Genomic DNA, 24,060 nt, shown 5'->3' with positions numbered 1-24,060 from the left:
GCTCCTCAGAGACAGTGTTCAGAGGGAGCTTTTCTCAAAGGTCAAACACAGTCAGTGTGAGAAAACAAAACTTCAATCCCTGAGAAATAACAATGTGATGAGTCACCGTGGTGTGTTCCTACTGTGCTTACAGCTTTACATTGCGTTGAATAATTCAACCTTCACAGCCTCTGTTTTGGGGATAAAAATGTATGTGAATCTATCCTGTGGTATCTACTCTAAATCTGACTTAACTCCCATAGTCATATCATTTCATCATGCTATTATGGTGAACACACACTGCTGGTGTGTAGCGCCAGGCATCTGATTGTTCTCATTTAACACTATAGCTTCCTTTTGTTCTTGTCATCAGTTGGTTGGTTGGTACTGAAGTCTTTACTGACGTTGGTGGTCCCCTGACCTTTAGTCTAATGTAAAAGGAAATGAAAACTGTAACAGATGTTCATTATGCCCATGAGCAGGTCAAAACTTTCAATTTGTTTATTTTATCCAGTGGAATACCTACGCAGAGCTCCAGAGAGGAGACACCCTGCACTCCGGATATGATACCTTATAAATGTTTGCTTTCACGAGCATGCCAGGTGACACACCCATGATGTTCGTGACCTGCAGGCCTTCAGTAGGGGCTGGCTAACATGCTAAATGCTAAACTTGCTCATGTGCTGGATCCACCAGCTGTGACTTCTGCGATCACAGAGGATATGCAACCTTCAGTGAGGCGTCTGAGTGCTCTCTGCTGCTGCTGTGACGGTCGGGCTTTATTCTGTTTTAAAAAATGTTTTGAATGTGAGGAGCACATTGGGATCAGAGAGAATGAATCGGTTATAAAGGGACAGACGGGCTGAGGTCACTGGGGCAGATCGCGGAGGACTTCACTTGACCCTTCGGACAGGTGAGTACAACAACACGTTGCTCTCTTGATGGGGACGTCAAAAACCAGTTCGTTGCCTAGCAACTGGTGTACAAACTGCAGTCTCTCCATTGCTGTGTGTGTTTGGCTGCAGCCGCTGTGTGTGTTTGTATTGTTTACACGTCCATGTCTGCGCACGTTATGTTTGTGCTACTGATGATTGCAGGCGCCCGCCGTGGGGTCCATGCATGGCTCTTATTACTTGTCAATCATAAGTTTTGTTTAATTGTCTGAGTTTTGTTTCTTGTCCAGAGTACTCAGAGGAGGGCGGTTGTATATTCATATATTCAGCTGGTATGGACAGAAGGGGTCTTGTTGCTGACGTTGTTCCACTTGTGTATAAGTAGACATTTAATGCAATATATTTTGTTTTATTATTATTTTTCTTTAATTTAACAATTGTATCATATATACTATTAATCCCCCTTTTAAAATGTAAGGAAGTGACGTTTACTCAGAGTACATTTTAAAGTACTTTTAAAATGTATTTTAAGTAACAGTATTTTATCTTGAGGACAATAGAAGTAAAGGGTTAATACAGTTAAAGAAGTAAATGTAATAGTGTTAATTATATGTAGTTTAAAGCTTTGAGTAAATGTAGCACATTTGTTTAAATCATGTCTTGTTTTTAGTTACATCTACCTAGAATTTTAATTGTATCCACTCATTTTTTATGTGGTTTTGACTTAGGGTTACTTTTGCATTTACTTAGGATTCAAATTATAGCTGCTGAGTTGTATGTATGTATGGTTCTAAATGTAGATATTAAGATCTACTTGATATTTTTACTAACATTTACTCAATTCCTATACATTTAAATGATGTACGTAATTGTATTAGTTTTTAGAGTGTATCCTTTTCACCTCTGGTTACTGCTTTATGCAAGATGTGATTGACAGCATCCAAATAAGGTCTCCATCTACATAGACAGACACCGAAGAGTAGTCTGTCAAATTTCTGCAAAACGTGTGGGTTTACTGGGTTATGTATTGAAGCTCCTGCAGGTCTGGTCGTACGTGAATAAAAAATGGATGACATGCAATCAGCGGCAGCCTGTTTAGTGCTTTAGCGCAACACTGTAAAAACAGTTCAGAGAACTTGATAAAAAACCTGTAGGGTTACCAAGTTGACCGTCATATAAATCAACCAGTGTCCTTCTGATTCTGACTAAGCAGCTAGATGAATACAATTAGACAGTTTTGAAAATAATCCAATTTTATATATCACAGAAGAACTGGAAGCTCAACCTTAATACGGCTCCAGAGATCCACACAGACACATTTCTGTCTATTTTAGAGGGGGGCAAGGGATCTTCAGGAGGAGATAGCAGGTCAGAAGTATATGCCACATATGCATCATGATGTAAGTAAATGATGCCATTCCTGTGCTCATTTATGTATCAAAATTTGTTACAGCAAATTTGGGTTGATTCTTTTTGTTAAACGGATTTGGTGCAAAAGTCAATCAGTTTTGACCACCCCAAAATTAATAAAAGTAGTCAGAAATCCCTTCAAAATACCAAATTAAGACACAAATGCTGTGATTTGGTTTTAAAAACTTTCGATATTTTTAGATTTCTGCAGGAATTTCATTTTTCGGCAATCGGATGACCAACGCATCTTTTCTGTAAATTCCTCAGAAACTGTCTTATTATCAGATACCAATCCTAGTTTCATGAGACTGTTATAATAAGGTTAGGGTTAGGGGTTACAAACAGGTCATTTTTTACAGTGACGGCACGTTTTAAAAATGGTCTCACTATGTGAAATGGCTACTATGGAAACTGACATCATCTTTCTTGAATATCACCACGTCCTGTCAATTGTATTTTAGAGGTTAGTCAAATAACATGCACTATTCATAATTACTATTATTACAGAGGATTATACGGTTCAAGTAATTCCTGTATTATTAATCCACTTGAAATGATTATCTCCAGGGAATAATTTGACAGTAAATAAGTAATATAGATTATTCTTGTTTAAAGTCAATAGTGTTTGTTTACTCAGTATGAGTCAGTATGGCTAATCATTGATCACTGTCAATCAGCACATCCTTTTCTGTGTCCCAGTGCACTAATTATAGGCCTACGCCAGCAGATGAACACACCTTAAATCATTCACTCTTGTGGTAAAGAAAGGCTGCTCTGTGTCCACTGAGTGGACCCATGTGTCCTTAATTTACTTGCTGTGACAATCTAGAGATCTGCTCACACAAGACAAAGTTAACTGTTTTTATGATCATTTAGACTGCTATCTGGCATGTGATTACTCCTTCAGAGTCTGGGTTAACATCAGAAGTAGATGACAGAGAACAGTGTTATGTTATTTTTCTCCTAGTATGTCAAGGACAGACGGCTCCGGCTCCGCTATAGTCGCATGTCGATGTGTCCTTGAGGAAGACACTTAACCCCAAATTGCTCCCGTAGCTGTGCCGACGGTGTGATAGGATCTGAATTGTAAGTCGCTTTGGATAAAAGCGTCTGCTAAATGACTGTAATGTAATGTAATGATTTATGGGTAATGCTGATATTAACTGGAAGGCAAGCAACACCTTTCTCCCATTACTTTAGATTGTTGTAGACCAGGTAATTCCAGTTTTCTTGGTAATATTTGTATTTATATCCCCTTTATTCATGTATGCAGGGATAACAGTATGTGGAATATTAGGATGCATGTAAACAACTCATCGCAAACTTGAAAACTTGAAAATTCACACTCGGATGCAAATCAAAGGGCTCCAAACAGCATCTAATGGCTCAGACTCTGTATGATGGTGGATGTTGATTATCCTCATTGTTTACCCAGGGTCACTGAAATGAAAAGAGCGAGCACACTGCCTCCATTAAATACTTCGTGGCAATCTGTTTCTCAGAACTACACAGTATCCAGTACCATAGTGCATATCTCTCAAATGAAAAGAGGGTATAAAGTTAGTTATGTAAAAGCAGCATGTTTTCCAAAAAAGTGTGTCCACACAGACCTGCATGATAGAGGGAATTACTCATTAATGTTTCCAGATGAGCAGTCATTTGCTTTACAATACGTTCACATCATTTGAAAATGCTTCTCAGTTGAAAGGAAATGTTACTAAAAACATTGTTTGGCAGGATAAACCCCAAATAATCCAATTCAAATACAACTCTTTTCAGAATAAAGGTTGCTCTGTGGGAAGCACCCGAGCTCTTAAACCTGCAGCATCAAGTACATTATTTTTAAAATGAAATCATTTGAATAAAAATATTTTGGCTTCTCGTTTCTCTAATTTGATCAGTCTGCCACTTTGGCAGTCAGATATGAAGGTATTGATACTGCAGTCCTTCACTGAGTCACAAACCTGGTTGATGAGAAGAAATTTGTTGTACAGGTATGAGGCAATAATTAATAAACATTGAGAAACTCATAAATCACAATATCTTTTACTAAATACTTTATCGGTATTTCAACAGTATTGTTGGGTCGACCATTGGGGCTTTCACAAATCCTTTACACATCATCAGCATCGTGATCAGTATTGTGGATATAATGACTAAGTCTGTAAATAATGGCAAATAATAGAACAGCAAGAACAGTCCGGTAAGTTCAGTAAATTACATCAATTACTGTAATTCAGCCTTTAAAACCAAGAAAATACAACACTTATTCCGATATTCAAAATCTAGGACAATATCTAGGTTCAAATCAGAATATCAATATAATATTGATATTGCCTAACCCTACCTTTTGATATTTGGATATAATCAAGGACTAATATACATCAAACATATATATTTATACAAGAAGTGCAAATGTTTGTGACATTGTTAAGGTCAAGGTTGTCTACTCAGCATGATTAGATTAGAAAGCTTTATTAATTCCCCGTGGGGAAACTCATTTTCCACCAAATCGACTCATACAGACAACAATAGACATAGTTTCCACAGTGCACAACAGACAGAAAACACATTACAACTAATACATAACAACATAAAATGCCATTTGAGACATGAATAACATCAGAAAGATACTAAATCAAAAAACCACATCTAAAAAATCGGACTACTGCTGGAACAAACAGCTGAGTTGTTCAGTAGAACACTGAGGCATCCTTAGTCACTCACTGAATGAGCTTCTGAGTCCATTAAAATCACAGTGTAATGGATGGCCTTCAACCCAGTTAAATTATAAAAGCAGCTGAGATCTGCTGTGAACGCATTGGGTTTATATAGCATCCTTATTTAATCCTTTTATTTGAAGGCAGTAACCAATATATGCTGTTTGAACAAGGCCTTTCCCTCTAAATGTTTCTCATGGTCACTGGTGAGCTCTTAATTCACCTTATATTAAATAGATCTTACTGGTAAGTGGTCTGGTGGTCTTCTACAGATGAACGGAGTACAGTAATATAGCCACACAAACATAATATACCTTCATTGATTTTACAAATTGAAAACTATAGAACAACTCACTGATGTTAGTTTAATATATAATGACTCACACCCATTCATGACATTAACATATAGATGACATGTCCACTACATACGTAAATGAATAGTTTGACATTATGGGAAATACAGTTAGTCAAGTTCTTACCAAGAGTTAAGTTAGAAGATCGATACCATTCTAACATTTGTTTGTTTCTCCTTTGTTTAAAGGTGCATTGTGTAAGACATGGCCAGAATTTCTCAAAAATTGAACTAACAATATCAACAGAATGTTAAGGAATAACGCTGTTAACATAATGTCAAAGACATGTATGAAAGATCTACTGAAATGAGCATGCTAACCAGCTAGCCGCGGCCTTTCCTGAACTGTAATACCACTTGTACATCGAGAGGCAATAGTGAGTCACTGCAGCACCCAGCAGGACAGGTTGTGGGTTCTTTTCTCGTTTCTGCCACTTAGGATTTAATCCAGTTTCAACTGTTTGATGGAGTTTTGCATATTCTTGCCATGCTGTAAGTTAGTAGTTGGCTTTTTTTAAATAACTGATGACAGTAACTTTTTTAGATTGTATGGACCCAGTTATAGAGGGAAATGCTGCCCCCTATACTTCTTTGGAGTATGTGGCCTGATCTTACAAATTTCATCATTATTCCATACAAAAGCAAACACTTAAAAACTGCAGTTTTGTTTTTTCCCTTTGTAGAACCACAAATGAATATTTTTACATTTAATTTTACATTTGTGTACGGATTAAACAATAGGAGACAAAGCGTGCCCAGCTGTGTAAAAAGTGTAAATATATATATATATATATCTATACATTTAAACCTGTAAACCTTGGAGTGACTGACAATATTTGCTGCAGACAAAAGCAGGTAAAGCAACAAAATCTCAACACAAATTTTGAATCCATCACTGTTTTATTATTTTAACTATGGCTGAGCTGAAAAAAAAAGCCTATTCAGCACAGGTTGAATGTTTGCTGCTCGCAGCTTTCTCGAGAACAGCTCATACAAACAACTTCCCACTCAACTCTGTGCTTTCTCGGGTCCTCAGCTGCCATGGCAGTAGTAGTTGCATCACATACCCAAGTTGCGGTTACTCACGGTGAGAAACACCAGTGAAGTGAAGACTCTGGTTCAGGAAAACACACCAGGGCAGACTTTACCTTGAAACAAGGTAGGCAACCTGGGCCTGGAGACCCGACTAAAAGGGCCCCAAACAACCATTGATTGATTATGTTTGGATATGAAAAATATTGAATTATGTTACTATTCTAACTCATTGTACCCCAAAATAACTTACAAAAGAATACCAAAGCATTTAAAAATGTGCAAAATATGCAACTCAACTGCATACTTCTTACTGTAGTTCTACTTCAGAGGAAAACATTCTACTATAATACATTTACCTGACCGACAAATGTACTCAGTACATTCTGCTGATGCAGGACTTTCTACTGAGCGGTCTTAAAAGTTTGACTTAAGAAAGAACGTTTTGAGGACTGTCAATATGTCACTTTATTTGGTTATAATATGTTTCCATGCAAGGAAGTAACCATTTTGATTCCCAATACGTGGTGGGTTTATCCAAATAATGTCTGTTTGGAAATTAGCTGTGATCATTTTCAAACGGGGGAGAGCCGCTACAGGGGGCCTTGAAAACAAGCTGCAGACAACATGCTGGAATGCAGAGCCCTGAAGCCCCACCCCCGCTGCGGCACAGAGCGCTGTTCACTTGTTTATTCAAAGTTTATAAATATTGAATTTGTCGCGTGTCGAAATTGCACCAAACTTATCAAAGTACTCCCTTGGGTCCCCAGCAATACACCCTCCAAGTGTGAAGTGGATCAGATGAGCCGTTCTCGAGATATGCCAAGAACACACAGACAGACTTGCTTCCTCGCTTTATAGTTGGATAGATTGCACCTCTGTCATGAAAAGGCAGGGATGATTCAATAAGCAATCATATGTTGCTCTCCATTTTTCTGTATGTTTACCAGATGTACTTTGCAATAGCTGAACCTACAATTGTAATAACCATAGTCTTGAAACTGTGACACATGAAAGGTTTGATTTAAATGAGAAATTCAGTCAGACTGAAAAGCCCCTTTGACACTGATTGTAGTGCTTGTCCGAAAGCCACATGGTCAGAAGGACGTGGTCAGAGCCAGATGAATGGACTCGACGATATAGTCCAAGTTACGACTGTTGATTGCGCTCACGTTTAGACAGCCACTGGGGAGCAGATACACGTGTCTCTTCTTAGACAAAAATTCTACCTGCTCACCTAAAACAAAAAACAAGAAATATTGTGAAAGCACATCTAGATTGATGATATCATGGAAGGAAAAGAAGTATTCAAACCAAATGTTCATGTGAAAAAGCATTACAGCAATTCATGTAAATCGGTATCATTAACAAAGTCAAATCCCTTTGATGGCACGGAAATCATGAATATTTATTTCAAATTGATTAACTGCAATAAGTGCATATTATATAACACGGACAAAAGTCCAACATGGCAGAAACTCACCATTCAAGCCTGTAAAACAGTAGAGTCCACCTTGCTGAGTCAGATGGTCCCAGCAACCCGGAGTTCCCAAAAGCCTCAGCCTGTCTCTCAAAATTTCTCTGATCAGCATACATCTCTCCACAATGCACTTTACTTCTTCCTTCCTGGGAAACAGAACAAGTGGACAGCATTTGGGAAATTATATCTAAAGCATATAATTCAGGATTTGCAAAACATGAAAGATCCATTGAGCAAAAGTTGCATTTTGTAAATGAAGGATTTCATCACCAGTTCAACTTTTTGAAGCATTGCATGCCTGAGGGAAGGCCTGAAACCGTCCAGTTATCGCTATGGACATCTACTGATACAGCAGCAATGTGCCCACCCAAGCCGCATTCTTTAAAAGATAGATTATTTATTCAAATAAGGCATTACTCACCATTCAACAAGATGGGCTGGGTTACTGAGCACTGTGGCAACAACATGTGCTCCTCCTACGGATGGCTGCGCCCAGAGCGACCTCACTATTTTGTCAGCTTGAGACTCCATGGAAAACAGGAGGGAGTTCTGCTTTAAGACGCACAGAAGGTGCCCGACAGCCTCACCTTGCAAAAGGAAGTAGAAGATGAGTCTGATGTGGAGAAACACTGTGTTCCAGCAGTAGTAGTGTAATGTTGCGCTCCCTTTCTCTTATGTTTCTGCTATTGACAATAAAGTTGAAGAGGGACACTTTTGAAAATGAAATACAGCACTCAGTTCTGGGCAAGTGAATGTTCACCAGGTCTTACAGAAATAAGCTGATGTTCCTCCCAATCTGAGGCGACCCAAAAGGCGACACCATGGGCACAAATGCCCTGAGCAGCGAGTCTCCGGTTCAATTGCCGGCTTGCTAGCAGGACCGTTTGCTGCATGTAATTCCCTATACTTTCTCTCCACTATCACAATTAAATAAAGGCATAAAATGTCCCAAAAACAACAACCTGCCTGACAATGTGTTGATAATCCAGTAGAAAGTGATTATAGTGATCACTAGTGATCATTCAACTCGGCCAGACATGATCACTTTAAGAGCTTTCCTCTGTAGAAAGCTCCAAACTGAAAGGTAACTGTGACTTCGTAGAAACTAAGCATACATTTTCTGGCATAAAAATTCAACTTGACGTTCTGTATTTTCTTTTAATATTCGAACAGCTCGGGGCAATACAGATATAACATCACAGATCATGCTTTGTTGCATGGGCTCATTTTGGCCCATGGCCATAGGGTGAAACACATATACCATTGAGTTGAGTGGTATTCCTAACATCACTTACTCACCATATAGTCCAAAGCAGTGGGAGAACGACTGAGCACAGAGGAGCTCCATCCCCTGCGATGCACAGTACTGAACAGGCCAGGCACCCCGCTCTAAATCTCCATAGCAGAGCGCCTGAGGAGGCAGCAAGAAGAAAGGGAAAAGCCTATGCCTCTGTTGAAAGAGTGCACAGCAAATGATCTAAGTAGGAGTGAGGAGCTACTTGACAATTTTGGTTAGAGGGCATAAATGTACATGTCTGTTACCATGATGAGATTTGCAATCAGAGCCCATTGATTCTGAGTGAGGTCTGCTCCGGTAGGATAGTGGGCAGATGCTGACAGAACAATGACACTTTGCTCCGGAGCCTTCGCCAGATCCTCCAGAAGCTTCTCCAAACAAATTCCCCGCTGCTTGTAATCCCAGTAATAATACTCACGGATATCTTGAATCCCTGCTGCCTGGAAGATACCAGCCAATGAGTCTGCAGGGAGGAGCAAGAAGATGAAACATTATATTACAGACCTAAAGCAGTACAAACTCCTCAAGATCAATGCTGCTTTAAACTCCAGTGTGTAATGAGTATGAAGCCACTAATGTGAGTAAAAACAAATTTTTTTATGCTGTGGTTTATTTCTTTTGAAAACAATTGAATTATCCAACATTTTAACCTCTAGTCTGAGCTGCATTACGTATTTTCTTACCTATGCAGAGTTAATGTTGCTATGGATACTGCTTCTGTCCATTGTGGCATATGAGTCTCATCCTCTAGTGTTGTTCATGATATGATGTACAGGATGAACGAGTAGTGCATGCAGCTGCAGTCACCACACTGGGATTATTAGCTACATGCAGAGTGTTATTTATGTTTCAAGAGCATGATCTAATGTGCACCAGCATTAAGAAGAGGTGAGGTGTAACTTACCATCACAGGGGGAAGAGAGGTAGACCGGCCCGCACCAAACAGCACAGGCATCATACCAGTGTTTCAAGAGTTCAGCCCCAAGACGCACAGCAGCGGTAAAACCAGGTGTTTGGACACCGAACACCTGCAACAGAAGTCACGAAACACCAAGATTTGAGTTGTTAACATGGACATTTGAGTACTAATCTTGTACTGATTTATTCTGAGGATGAAGGTGGACATGAATCCATGACTGTATAATTCTATTCCTCTGCACGATGCTGATTGATCGGGTGATTAAGTACAAGCTACTACTTAATCTCTTCGTGTTTGCTGCTGTTCAATCTAAGGCGTGAATCAATGTCGAAACTACAATCAGTTACAGTGCTCGTGTACAGCTGATATTACCCGATCCTCCACTATAGCTCGAGCGCTCTTCCCCAAAGCGACCTCCGTGGCTCGCCTGGTGAACTCTGTCACACCAAGAGAGGATGGATACTCCGGACGAGAAGTGGGATCAGCGCTTCGCTGTTGCTTTATTTTTCGAACAAGACGCAGTTCAAAGGTCTTCCCTTCCTCGCTGTAATACTCTGCGGAAGACAATTATTGCAAACATTTTGTTCATCCAACAAGACACTGTCTCGATCTGTGAAAAATAATTTACTCACAAAGTCCACCCTCAAATGGAATTTATCACACTATTTCTTAAATGTATGCTTTTTCAGTTTCAATGTGTGATTTGTAGTTATTATGTCATCTAGAAACGAGCAAGGGGCAACAATCAGGTCAAGGGTTTAAACCATGTGGTAGCACAAGTCCTCTACTGACAATATGCTTTAGAAGTTATTGTCTTAGTTTATTGCATATGTCAAGGTAAAGAGTTTGAACATTATTGAACAGATAATAAAGTGTAAAGATGGGTGATAGGATTGAGTTTGCTTGGAGGAATCTCAAAAGCTCTCAGGTCCACACAGAGCCCTGAGCTGCTCCAGTTAAAATGTACTAACTGTCAACTGTTCAAGTTTCATGCTCTGATTTAAAGCTGAGAAGTTTGGCCTACTCTTTTCCCTTCTGCTCTTGTACCACGCACCTTGAAAACTATAGCTAGTGTACATTTTGAGACTCCTCAAAGGAAGTCAATTGACTACAAAGTCAGCAGCTCAACTAACAACAGATAACAAAGTACAAATGGTAGGAAAACCCCTTACCTCTTCTCTTATTTCAGGGTTGAAACTCTAGAGATGTTTTTTTTTTTTAAATCATAAATGTACGAGCAGACTTACCTCTCCCTGCCAGGTAAGCCTTCCTGGTGTGAGTGTCTTTCTTGAAGGCGGACAATAGCCTTGTTTCAGGACTCCCTGCTGGGGCGTGGGTATTGGTAAACACAGCGAGATGGTCTCTTGGGTCTCCATTTTGCTTGACCACTTTTTCATTAAGGCTGCTGCCAGGTCCGCTCATCTTCAACACAGCCAGGAAATCAACTCGCAAGCCGCGAGCCCTTTGTTTGGGCACTGTTGCCAAGCTACAGCACGTATTTGGATACTGTCACCCCCGGCAACGGTGATGGAGGTCTGGTGAGTTTACTTTTGCCATCGCAGTGAGCTATCATCAAAGAGACTTAGCTTGTGAGAACATGAAAGGATGAGGCGAAGACGAGTCCCAAATGTATTGGCTTCATTCTTTAACACTGACAACAAATCAGCTCAGAGAGCTCCGTCTGCTTCTCATTAAGGTTTGTTTTGGTGGTTCTACAAAAGACCTGTAGCCTCCTCACATGAGTAAAGGACCACTCATTTAGACAGTGAGTTAAGAAGCATAGTTTAAGTGTTGCAGCTTCACTTAGTGTGTGTAGAAGCATATTCTGGAAAGGATTTCTTTCTTTCATGAGTTTCACTGATCCATTAGGCTCCATCTTTGTACAGATGGTTATATTCTTCCTCCTAGAATGTTTGGAGATCAAAGTTGCCTTTTAGATTGTGGAATTATATTTCCTTTGTAATCTAAATTTGCTTCTGATGATTTAAAATGTGTGCAGAATATATTCTATGTGTATGTGCAGCAAATTGCACATCCTTACTCAGATACCAATGGAAAGATACATCCAGACAGCGTAATGCTCCTTCGGTTGTAACAAAACACCACAGTGTTTGTGCATAAGGCTTCTGGGAAATAGAGATGTTCCTCTGGGGAAGAGAACTGAAGAACAGCCACTTCATGTGGATGAAGAAGTAGCAGTGAATCTCACAGTTGTTGCAAACCATAATCAAATGAATCCTCTTGCAGCTATTAAATGGAAGAGGTTCTGTAGTTGACTTTATGAAGCTGGTAGTCACAAAGCACTGCACTAGATGGCAGTAGATGGCCAAACCGTGTATTATTCCTGTCAATTAGTTGACCCGGATTAATTTAAGAAAGATTAATTGAAGAAAAATATGTTTGCTCAGCTTGCCTCATCCTCTGTGTCACAGCTTTTAGAGATTTAAGCATAATAGCAAATATAAAAGCAATATTATGTGTAGAGATGTACTGAGATGGCTCTCAGCAGAGACCTTAGTTTCTCATTACTTCCTGTGATGGATTTTTTTCCTTTCGTTGTGTGATTGTTAAACATCAGTACTGAATAGTGAGTGTATAAAAAAAGTGCTTTTTATTTTGCTCTCAGGCGGTAACAACTAAACATTTACCTTTCACTCTGTTGACTGCAGGGCATGTTTTCCTCCCATCTCACTGCATTATGGCTGCATTTAAATTATCTGTGGGATGTCAGGTTATTTGTGTTTGCCCAGTTGTCCATTACAGTCAAAGAACACAATGCACCCAGAAACACGGGTACAGAGGTAACAGCAAAAAGTGTTATAACGAAGCCACTGTTGATTCCAGGCTTGTGGTTATCTGGGGTAAAGACACATATATTCTTTTATCTACCGCTTTGTAAAGGAGTGAGAAAGAGGATGCCATGGCAGAGTTGCAAGCTAGACCCATTGGTATGTGCACCAGTCACGCTATTATATAACCAGGATGAATCCACAAAAGTGAATCTAATTAAGATGCTGTTGGCTTATTAGATTCAAGTGCTCCTAACTGGTGAGCTGAGCTCTTAGGTCTAAATTTGGTGTCAAAGGACTTCTTTTTTTGACTGAGATGCCCCGTGTTCTGAAAATATCAGTGTGGCCTGAAGAAAACTGTGACACTGAGTCTCAGGACAAGTTGTTGGCACAGGAAATCCTTGACGGGAAGGTTGTGATGAACAGTGTTTAAAGTCTAGCAGTTTTTACATGTCCAATCAAATAACTGCACACTTCAAAGTAGATTTTTTTTTAATCAAACACTGTGTTTGCCACCGGATGTCCAAGTGTTGAATTTTTAGACGTGAAAATGACCAGATATTTATTTTATATTGAACAGAATTGGACAGTGATTTTGTGAAAATAGTTTTTAAAAGTTTTATACTACATGAAATTTCCAAGAGGCAATTTCAAACCCTAGTGATCCAGATAGATTATGTGAAAGATAGTTTGTTACATTATCTGAGAAGCCGTCATTGGAGACAATTTGAAAAAGGGCAGGCACTTTGGCAGGTGATTGGATAACCAGTAAAATATTTCAATGCTCGAAACTCAGTGGTGTTTACGTTCCAACATTGTGGACTCAGTGTTTTATGTGATTTACATCAATACGGACTTCTTTTACTTTCATAGTGCTGAGTTTGCACACAGAGAGAGAGAACATGTTAAACAGTTTGATAATATTTTATTTCTCAATGCAACAGATGATGAGGTTAAGTGAGTAAGATGTTTCCTCCACAATGACATGTGAGAGTGTGTTATTGAGCCTTTACTTTCGCTGCTTGCCGAAGGTAAGGAGTAGACTGGAAACAGCTGGTAGCAGAAGTGTTTTGTTATGGGAAGCTGCAGTTTGTAATACTGTACCTTGCACATAGAATACTGATGGTTAACTGTAGACAGGAATTATGTTTGAGTTGTCCTGATATAAGATTTTTAACAGCCACCAATCGAAAATAAACATTTTCCATAGCTGTGAAAGAAAACAGAAAGACTGAAAACAGACACCAGAATTGAATATTTAAATGCACAGCCCTTTGGTTTAGCTCATATCACACCGACAGTGAGGACAGGCTTGCCAAAATCATGACCTTGTATAAAGTTAGACGAATTTTGTATTTTCCTAAAGATTCAGTGTATCATAAATAACTTACCAGATAATATACTGTACAAAACTAGTTTACTCTCATTTTTGAAACCACAGGCCACATACATTGTGGCCAAAGGTTAACTGGAATGCATTTAAAACTTGCAGCATTGTTTCATTCAGGATACTTTGGTGTCACTTGTTGTCTGTGAGTTGCTGAGCTGGAGTGGTCCATCTCCTGTCCACAGAAACAGTCACACTGTTCCTGTCCAGACCAAATCAGCTGTTGTCTCTACAGTCAATACATCCGTCTCTTTGGGGTCCGCTTCTCTCAGCTATACGTTTATTAGGGACGGCGGTTGTACGTAAGCTTGTCCTCGCTGTTCTTTGGTCTCTGCCTTTGCAGGAATCCCAGTAACTCCTGGGAATCATAGTTTGCTGCAGTCGCTTGATATTGCACAGTTCATCCGTCCTTTTCCAGCAATGTGAAGCTGAAAATAGATGGAAAAAAAGGCACGAGTGAATCTCACATGTGATAACATGTACCTATTACTTCTAAAAATGTTATGAGGTGTGCTGCACCTGATAACAAGGTCAGCCAGCGCTCTCATTATAAACCTCATTATATCTTTGACATGGTGTGCAGCGCTGTGAGATGTGATCCTGCGAACAAATGAGCTATTTCAGTGTATTATGACTTGTTGCCTGCGCTGCTCACACCCTGTTTGACATTCCAGTTTCTATCAGATAAGAAAGTTCCAAGACAACAACAATGATTTGTTGTCTTACAGGTTACTTACCTTTTATTTATTTTTTACTGTAAGTTTGCCCTCTTCTTTTTATGCTTTGAAACCTTTTTTCCCCCTAACAAGATTGGAATTCTGATGCTATCACCTCAACTACATGTCTCCACAGGAAGACATAAACTACCTAGAACTGTAAGCCTCACTGATATGTGCACGCATACTGAAAACAAATCTGCAGGAAACATCAGAATTCCCATAGTTTTATGGAATATAACCATTTTTACTGCAGAAGTATCCCTGTAGTCTTTGGTCTATTTCAGTGATTTTACGTTGATGCATTTGGAAGATTTAATGGAAAAGACTCCGGGAATAATATTTTGTTACACATTCTGTTGAATGATTCAACAAAATGTGTTCAACTTGGATCTCACATTCACACATGGATTATTGTTGGATTATTTTAAATCACAAACCACAGACATAGCTGGCACATATTTAGTAGTTAAAGGTTAAAGGAGTTAAGTTCATCAAAGTTAAGGAAAATCCATCCATCATCTGTGACATGCGTACTTTCTGTCTTTAAATATATGAAAGGGGGGTGCAACTAGAAATCATTTAGTTAACATGATTTTTGAAATTCTATTAAATATTAGGAGCGCCTCTCTATTTCAACAACACAAACTATTCATTAAAATGCATTAAATTAAGCTAACAAAACTGGTAACTGAGTTGATTTTTCTCATGAAGAGGTATATAAAGTAGGGCTGAACGTTAAACAAATGTATTCAATTACCAATATTGTGAATATTTTACCAACATAAAATGTATCTCAACACAGTTTTCGATATATAAATAGCCCTAATCACATATAATTACACTAAGAACAGCTAGCTGCAACAACCAGTGACAGTTTACTTGACATTTAATCAACCAATCAGCCCTCAACTCAGAATTGTTTGCCGGTCATACTGACAAACATATGAAAACCAAATACTTAACTTCCATGTATCATTATGTAGATTTTATATCAAATTGTACATCCATATTTCAAAGTGCTTTTTATTCTATACAAGTTAAATTACCACTGAGTCATACAGTAAATCAATGTAATTAGATGATCAGTTTCAATTATTTAAATGGTTAAAATCTTCCATTCATCGTTAAATATCTATAGCAATAGAGTATTGGTATTCTGAATACTGTTACTTTAATACTGTAACATGATACAGATTTGTATTTAGCTGCTGTTACGCTTTATTGCTCATTTTTATCTGTCCAAACCTTGACTGTTTAAAGTTATACTGTTCTCAAGTGTTTGCTCAACTCCCGGATGCCTACATTTAAAGACCTCACTGCAGTGGGATCGTTTCTGATATCAGCCAGGCTTGAAAGGGAGTGCTGGAGGTTTCTCACTGGTCACTACCACCATGTTTTGCTTTATCCTGCGCCTTGTTTCATGCTGCCTTAGGCTTGATCTCGCTCTAAGCTAACTAAATGCACATTATGGAAGCTGGTGTGTGAGTTTGGGTTGGAGGCCCTGTTAGCATGCTGCAGAGAAAAGCTCTGAATTATGTTGTAACAGCACAGGAAAGCAAGAATTAATGCAAGCTTGTCCCTCCTAAAACACCATCAAAACATCAGGATGCCTTAATGTGCGCCTACGGATATGCTCACTGCAGTGCTTTAACTTATTACACCAGCATTCGAGCGACTTTGACATCACACAGACCTTTAATCTGCCACACATGAGCAGCTCAGTGTAGTAAAAAAAAGCTTGTCACAGCAAATGTTTTTAGCCACTCCAAATTCCTGTTTAACAGATGACTTACCCTGTAGTATATTATGCATCAGAAATAACTTAAATTGTTTTACGAGTTTACTGCATGCTATATTTTCACACTCATACTCACAAAGTGTCCATTGATAAAGCACAGGTCGCTCTGGGAGGACTCTTGCTTGCTTGTGTGCTACTATAATGATGAACAGTTTGTTCCAGTAGCACACAGTCATTTATAAACCTGAGATGCCAGCATAATAAACAAAATGTCCTTTTAGATTTGTCCTCATGACTATATCTGAAATATTTAATTGAAGTTAAGAGTAATGAGCCACTTGTAGTGACTTTAGTGAGTCAGTATTTATACTGGAAATGTCATTCTCCACCTGCGTCTCTCTGTGCTTTGTGTAATGTCTGGTTATTTGTGATTTTAAAAAAGAACAAATAAAAAAACAGCTGGAAGTTCACAAGCTGAGACCAACAACATATATCCAAAGATGGGCCGTATTTATTTGTTTTCCTCATTTTTCTTGTGTGTGCGAATGACAAAAGATTTCTTGTCCCTGTGCCACCAGTGTCTGCTTTTCACACGAGATCTTGTTAATGTTTATCCTTCTGAGGTGGAAAGTATTTTAGTGTGCACATGTGATGGCCATGCAAGCCTATCCTTTGAGTTTTTGCAGCTGTTTTTCTCAGCAACATGTTGACAAATTGTTTCCTCACGTGTGTTTCTTCATACTTTAATTGTGATGCACCGACTCTTCATCTCTTCTCAACATTCACTCTGCAGTTTAGTCACCACCTAGTAGGCTGCTGCTCTATGAAATGTAATGTTCCGCTCTCTGTTAGCTTAATTTTAGTGTTCTCATTCATCTATAAACTGTGCTTACAAACTCCTTCCACTCATAACACACAACGATGCCTTTCAAATACATCAATATTTTGTCCTAAATACCTCCAATACACATATTAGGACTAATGCAGGAGCCGCCTGTCTCACTTTAGAGCAATATGAAAAACAGAGGGAGAGACGGCTAAATTCACTGATGCTGTAAACAATGTCATGTGGACTTTGCACAATTTAGGATTTTGCTTCCAGTTCAACCCAGTCGCCGAAGAAAAATGTTGTCATCATACGTTTCTTCAAAAGCATACGTTGAATGTTGTTTCTGTACCAAAAATACGTATCATAAATACTTTTCATTACAGCCTCGCAGAAATGCACGATGTCACATTGTTACGGCCTATATAGTGTGCCTAGTGGTACACTGGAAGTAGCATAAAAGGTGATGGAAAACCTTGGCACAAGTTTAACAAAAACCAAGAGGATAAGGCAGCGGCAATTAGATACATTTATTAACAGTATAGATGAACAGGAACAAACCAACTATATAAGAAAGCGTAGCCGTCAGGGTCTCTAAGGCCAACATAATAAACAAAACCCCCATGCTACCTGGAAAAGAAGAGGTCAGCTGAACTATGAACAAACAAACACAATACTGAACTCCTTAACTAGTCACAAAAACAGGAGAAAACTTTATAAAATAAAAGGCAGAGAACGCCTACAAAGCTTCCATTAAGTTTGAATCCCAGGTATGGCAGCACAAATGCTGTTGGTAGCAGCAACAGCAAACCCACAGCCCCACAGCCGGGAAACACTGGATTTACTTGTAAAGTTAAGGTCGTGTTGAAATAATAACAAAAGTCGCGTATCAACCGTATCTAGCATAAATATATAACAACTGCCCTTAGTGGACTCTCTTATGTAACAAGCGTAAAGTCAACGTTGACTTCTGGTCTAACACGTGAAATGAACAGTGGTCTCCTGCGGTAAAGTCCTGTGTTTGTTTGACTCATCCACCCGCCTAAGTGGACTTTCATGTACATGTAATTTTCCCCATTATACCACATGACTTTCAAAACCGGTTGCTTGATGCACTACGTCACTTGCACTTACCGAATGCAAAAACGTTGTCATTCAACGTACCTGTGGTTTACAGAAACATACAAAAACAACATGTCTTTGCTACTGCACTGACCACTGTGAAAAATTGCACTTGTCATATATCACATGGTGCTTACGTGACAGAAGGTGAAGGCTGCTGTGGATGTTGATAAGGGCAGCAGTAATATGCCTGCATGTAGTCCTATGAAAACAAAGTAACTGGTGATAATAAACTGGCTGCTACATGTTGTCCCAGGGTTAAAAGGAAATAGGCACAATTGCTCTTTTGTGTGGCGTAGATATAGAAGGTTGACAGGGATGACGGAGGCCTAGCATGGTGTTATTGGCACTCAACAAACCAGCAGTGCAGACTCTACCTGGAACCGTGTGTCATATTCCCTAATTAAACCTGTCTCCAAGCCACAGCCCCGGCAGAGTCATTCTCAAACGGCTGGTCTCACTTACGTTTGTAATCCTGCTCATAGCGCACGCAGGGTGAGTCTGCTGAGCCTTCCTTCCCCTTGGGGTGATTTACCACAGATCACACAGGCTCCTTTTAAGGAAGGCTTTTACATGCTCGTAAATGACTACCGTTTTACAGCTGCATTGATTGTGTGTTTAGTATTCCGCTGGGAGGATGTCATGTAAAGAAAAGTGAAAAATGATCTGTGTATATATATCTATATATATATATATAGATATATATATATGTACATTTAATTATGATTTGTGAATTTGAATTTAATGTTTTTAAATTGAACTGCTCACTAATCTTAATTTCAACCACTTTAAACTCATAGTGAATATTATGTTTGTCACAACAAAACGGCACTCAAGACCTTCAATTGTGACACATGTTTGAGACGTGATGATTACTACTTATTATGATAAATTATTACATTTTGAATACTTTTTTCAAATCAAATTCAGAGCACAAGATTCAATAATACAGCAAATATACAGTATATTTTATGTAAATGGCACAAATCTTACCTTATATATAACTAGCATTTACTTGAAAGATTAAATTATTGGTAAATAAAAAACGTTCTATTCCATTTCTAGAGTTAAAGCGCAACTCCTAATTATTAATACATATCTTCCTGTATTCTGTGACAGGCTTGCTGTCATCTTGTAGTAGTGTATTCCACCAACCCCATTCAACCTGAGTTAACTAGGTGTTCTCATTGGCTGTCAGTCTCATTGGCAACAGCATCTCCAGTTATGGGGGAAGTCTTGTGTGTAAGTGATAAAGATTTATCTGCTGCAGGCGGTGTTGGGCAGGGCACACTGAGGCCCTTTAAGAGGTAGAAAGCCACACTAATATTTGGAAATGTCACATCGCCCAGTGGTTTTAAAGAGCCATTTTACAGTCATCTCTGTCATGAAGGGACACTGTTTTTAAATACCGCATAGTGAAATTTACAAAAAAAAAAATACATTTACAATATTAGGGTTTCTATGAAATAGAAATAGATTATTGATATAGTTAACTATTATTGAGGAGTGTGCTAAACAAAACATTCTACAACCTTAAACACAGTACCAGCAATATTTTACTATATTAACATCGTCTGGGTTGAGTGATTACAGGTAACACCGTACAGTAACTGATACTGGTACAGTCATCAAATGTTTGAGTCATGCATGAAAATCCAAATATTACATTTCATTTGTAGTTTGGTAATATTGCAACACCCCGACTGCAGCCAATCCTCCATAAATGATTTATTCTTCTGCACTGTTGTGTTCCAAACTATTTTATTACTGGGCAACAGCACACTGATGTTTTATAATATGTCCAAATCTGGATTTCTATGTTTAGGAAATGCACTGTGAGCAGAAAAACTAGTTTTCTATCAAGCTCAAAATTTCGAAAATGTTATCTACAGTCCTTTGACTGTTGTTAATATTTAACATCTTTATTGAATTATCTTATTAGTTAAAATATTGGAAAAAGTTAAAACACTGTTATTGATCTTGATGTTGCCATTGTGTTTATGCGTGATGTCCAAGTGTACATAGCTGTCAAAATGATTTACATCATTGTCTTTAAATGATGGTTTCACTGTTTATACTTGAGGTGGTGGATGTTTTTAAAACATTTATCATACTTTTTAAAAAAATGGGAAGAAAAGGAAACTTACAATTTGGTTTCTGGCTCCGATAAGCCACTGTTTTGTGTGCTGCCGTTGGACTGCAGAGGATCAGGGAAAGCCTCCTCGCTTTTGCTGCTTCCATGACTCTCACTGACCTCAGTCCTGCCGGTTGGAGGCTTTTGGAAAGACCCGGCTGCAGTGCCCGACTCAGTCTGCCATAGAAAGCAGGAGCAGCGAGTCTGCAGCTCTTTATAGAAAGTATTGAGCCACAGGGTGGACCACCACGGACAGCCCAGCAGGTTCTTGAACGCAGTACGAAACCCTGGACTCCTGCAGTAGATGATAGGATTGAGGCCGGAGTTGATGTAACCCAGCCAGTTTAACAGTCGGAAGATCCACTCTGGGGGAATGTCTCTTTTAAATGCATTGATGATGTTGGCGACGAAGAACGGCAGCCAACACACAGTGAAGGTCCCCATGATGATCCCCAAAGTCTTCAGGGCCTTGTGCTCTTTGACGAGAATGAGTCGTGACGGCCTCCGCTTGACGCTCTTTCTCCGTACTGCGCTGCTGCAGCTGCTGGAGCCGGCACACGTCGTTGACAGGATATTATTAATGTGGGGGCCAACTTGCACCTGCGCTATTGAACACTCGTTCTGAAAACGCATGCGATTCTTATCTATGAGCTGGACCTGCTGTGTGGCTATTAGAAAGACTTTTGCATACACAAATATCATTATGAGCAGTGGAATGTAAAAAGACACTATCGAAGATGCAATAGCAAAGGCCCTGTTGGTCACAAAGTCACAGCATCTAGGGTTATCGTAGCACTCCTTCGCTGCTTCATCGTCATTATCACGCCAATACCCTTTCATAATTGGCACAAAGGAAATTAAAGCGGACACAACCCACACTAAGCAGACTATTGCCCTCGCACGCCACTTATTGAGTAGAACCTTGTATCGGAGCGGCCTCGTAATGGCTATATACCGATCCACTGCTATGACGCAGAGCGTCTCGATGCTCGCCGTCACACACAGGACGTCCACAGAGGTCCAGAACTCACAGAATGTGTGACTGAGGTGCCAGTTACCAGTCACCACAATAGTGGCCCCCAGAGGCACCACGAGGACCCCCATGATAAGGTCCGCGCACGCCAGGGACATGATGAAAATGTTTGTCGTTGTCTGTAGCTGTGAAGTGTGAGCTACAGCGATGATGACCAGCAGGTTTCCCACCACTATAGTCAGTATGATGATGACCAGTATGATGAGGCTCCAGGGTCCCGCAGCCCTGTGATAGGGGTCTGTTCTGTTGATCACATAGGGTGCTAAAGTGCTGAAGTTTCCATCCATTATGATCAGCTGAAGATTTGTTTTTTTACGTCAAAGTTAACAAAACGGGAGATTCCGCGCTTCTTACAAGCATCATAAATCTGCTGTCTAAATAATAGGTATTCTTTACTTTGCAGTTATTGCTTACATTTCAGAGCTTGGAAGTCTTGTTTGGCTGTGTTCAAAAGGCAGTAGTGGCTTTCCATGGTTCCATACGGGATGATCAAGACGTGATTGTTAGTGGAAGTTCTTCTGGTTTAGGCAACAGCAGCATGTCTTTCAAAAAAAGGATGTATCCAAACCGTCCACAAAGTCGTATTAGTTCACGGTGTTTCAACTCTTTCTTGAATCCAGGAAACGTTAACATAAAGTGGCAAAACGTTTTTGAGAAGAAAATCCGTCCGTGTCCACTGGGATTAGAGTAGTCTGCAGTGTTTCTGCTGAATCCTACATGAGCCACAATGCAACTGTCGGACTGCCAAGCAGCAGTGACACCGTTGCAAGAACCACCAGAGTGCACCAGAGTGGCTGCCCACTCTTTCCTTTGCTGTCTCTCTCTCTCTCTCTCTATCTCTATCTCTCTCACTCTCCCAGTGCAGGTTGCCCAAGATTGTATTGGCTCTAATCACACCCTGGCTGAAGGCAGAGGGGAGGAGTTGAAAAGTGTGTCTGTGTGCTGAAGCCATACAGGGCTCAGTACCCTAATAGGGCCACACACACAAATGCGAACAATCACACACACATAGACACACACACACACTTAATCATAGGAAAATAACTAATCCAGCATTAGAGCTTGTTATATGTGTGTAATGTTTGTCAAAACGGCAAAAATGATCTTTATGACACGCACATTGTTTACTTGTAAGTATTCAAAAGTATGTGACGACCATCAGCTCATTATTTTATAATATCACTGATGTTGTGTTGAATGAAGCAGCTGCACTAAGCATGTTAACCCATTAACTGTATCTGTCACTTGACTGTGTCAACAATGTGACAGACTTTTCCACTGCTGGCTCCTGTTCTGATTGTCAAATGATGCTGGATTATGTCGAACACACTTCCAAGGCTCACCTCAATGTTTTGTCATTCATTTCAGTACCGGCTTTGCAGTAAGCATTAACATTTTGGACTTTTTTGGTATAATAGTTTTTTATTCTGATTATAGCTCCCTTATTTCCCCTTTATTATGGCAACACTTAAGGCCTCTAAAGGTTTATTTGTAATACAGTTTGTGGTCAACTTTGCAGACCACAAAAGATGAGACACCCCCAACTACACCAGGAAATAAATGCCCTCCCTTTGACTTAAAGCAGTAAAAAAAAATAATAGATCGCTATCTCGCTTATACTGAAGCCAGTGCATTGAAGAAGAACAATCAGGGAAATGCCTTCCATGCGATCCACTCGAGATATCCAGCGCTCTGCTGCGGTGCTGAGCTCTCTTGTCACCGAGCAGTTCCTTCTTTGGTGTGATCAGCTGTACAACTGCAGCTGTGATTGCTCTGCGTTTATTCCCACCTTGCTTTTTACTTTTATTTAATGAGAACAATAACAAGAGAATCATTTTCATATCTTTCTACATAGCTCTCATGAGGATTTTTGCCCTTAATGTTAATGTTGCAATCATTATTTAGTGATTCATATAACTTTTCTCCTTTTAAAGAAGTTATAATCAATATATTTTTATATTAATACATTTATTAATTGACAAAATTAAAACAATATGAAGAGGAGAATCATCATTGAATCTGCAGCTCACGAAGCTTTATTGAGCTTTATAGCGAGTTTCAGCTCATAGTTCAGCTGTCAAACCCCAAAACTGTGTATTGCAGATAAGGAGCCAGATATTTCCTTCTGAAGACCAGAAATATAAAATAAAGATAGTGAATATTAGACTTATATTCTCTAAGGTCAGAAACACAACTCTAAATGAATGCTAATGTTGCTCTGTATCTGCTG

The 24,060-nt window shown here is 39.4% G+C and overlaps 2 protein-coding genes across 2 annotated transcripts; both read right to left on the bottom strand.

Moving 5' to 3' along the window:
* Nucleotides 1-4,751: 4,751 nt before the first annotated feature.
* got1l1 (glutamic-oxaloacetic transaminase 1 like 1) lies at nucleotides 4,752-12,305 on the bottom strand. Its single transcript, XM_031849484.1, has 8 exons — nucleotides 11,330-12,305; nucleotides 10,455-10,636; nucleotides 10,068-10,191; nucleotides 9,409-9,626; nucleotides 9,166-9,316; nucleotides 8,288-8,453; nucleotides 7,870-8,012; nucleotides 4,752-7,623 (listed from the first exon to the last, which is right to left on the bottom strand). The coding sequence occupies exons 1-8, from the start codon at nucleotides 11,502-11,504 to the stop codon at nucleotides 7,484-7,486; spliced, it is 1,299 nt and encodes a 432-aa protein (XP_031705344.1). The 5' UTR covers nucleotides 11,505-12,305; the 3' UTR covers nucleotides 4,752-7,483.
* Nucleotides 12,299-22,642, bottom strand: adrb3a (adrenoceptor beta 3a). Its single transcript, XM_031849483.1, has 2 exons — nucleotides 20,811-22,642; nucleotides 12,299-14,686 (listed from the first exon to the last, which is right to left on the bottom strand). The coding sequence occupies exons 1-2, from the start codon at nucleotides 22,115-22,117 to the stop codon at nucleotides 14,659-14,661; spliced, it is 1,335 nt and encodes a 444-aa protein (XP_031705343.1). The 5' UTR covers nucleotides 22,118-22,642; the 3' UTR covers nucleotides 12,299-14,658.
* Nucleotides 22,643-24,060: the final 1,418 nt, after the last annotated feature.

This window comes from Anarrhichthys ocellatus, unplaced genomic scaffold, assembly GCF_004355925.1.
Source record: "Anarrhichthys ocellatus isolate YVR2014 unplaced genomic scaffold, GSC_Weel_1.0 scaffold9, whole genome shotgun sequence".
In the NCBI taxonomy this organism is placed as follows: domain Eukaryota; kingdom Metazoa; phylum Chordata; class Actinopteri; order Perciformes; family Anarhichadidae; genus Anarrhichthys; species Anarrhichthys ocellatus.
This window is presented reverse-complemented; position numbering and strand designations above follow the sequence as displayed.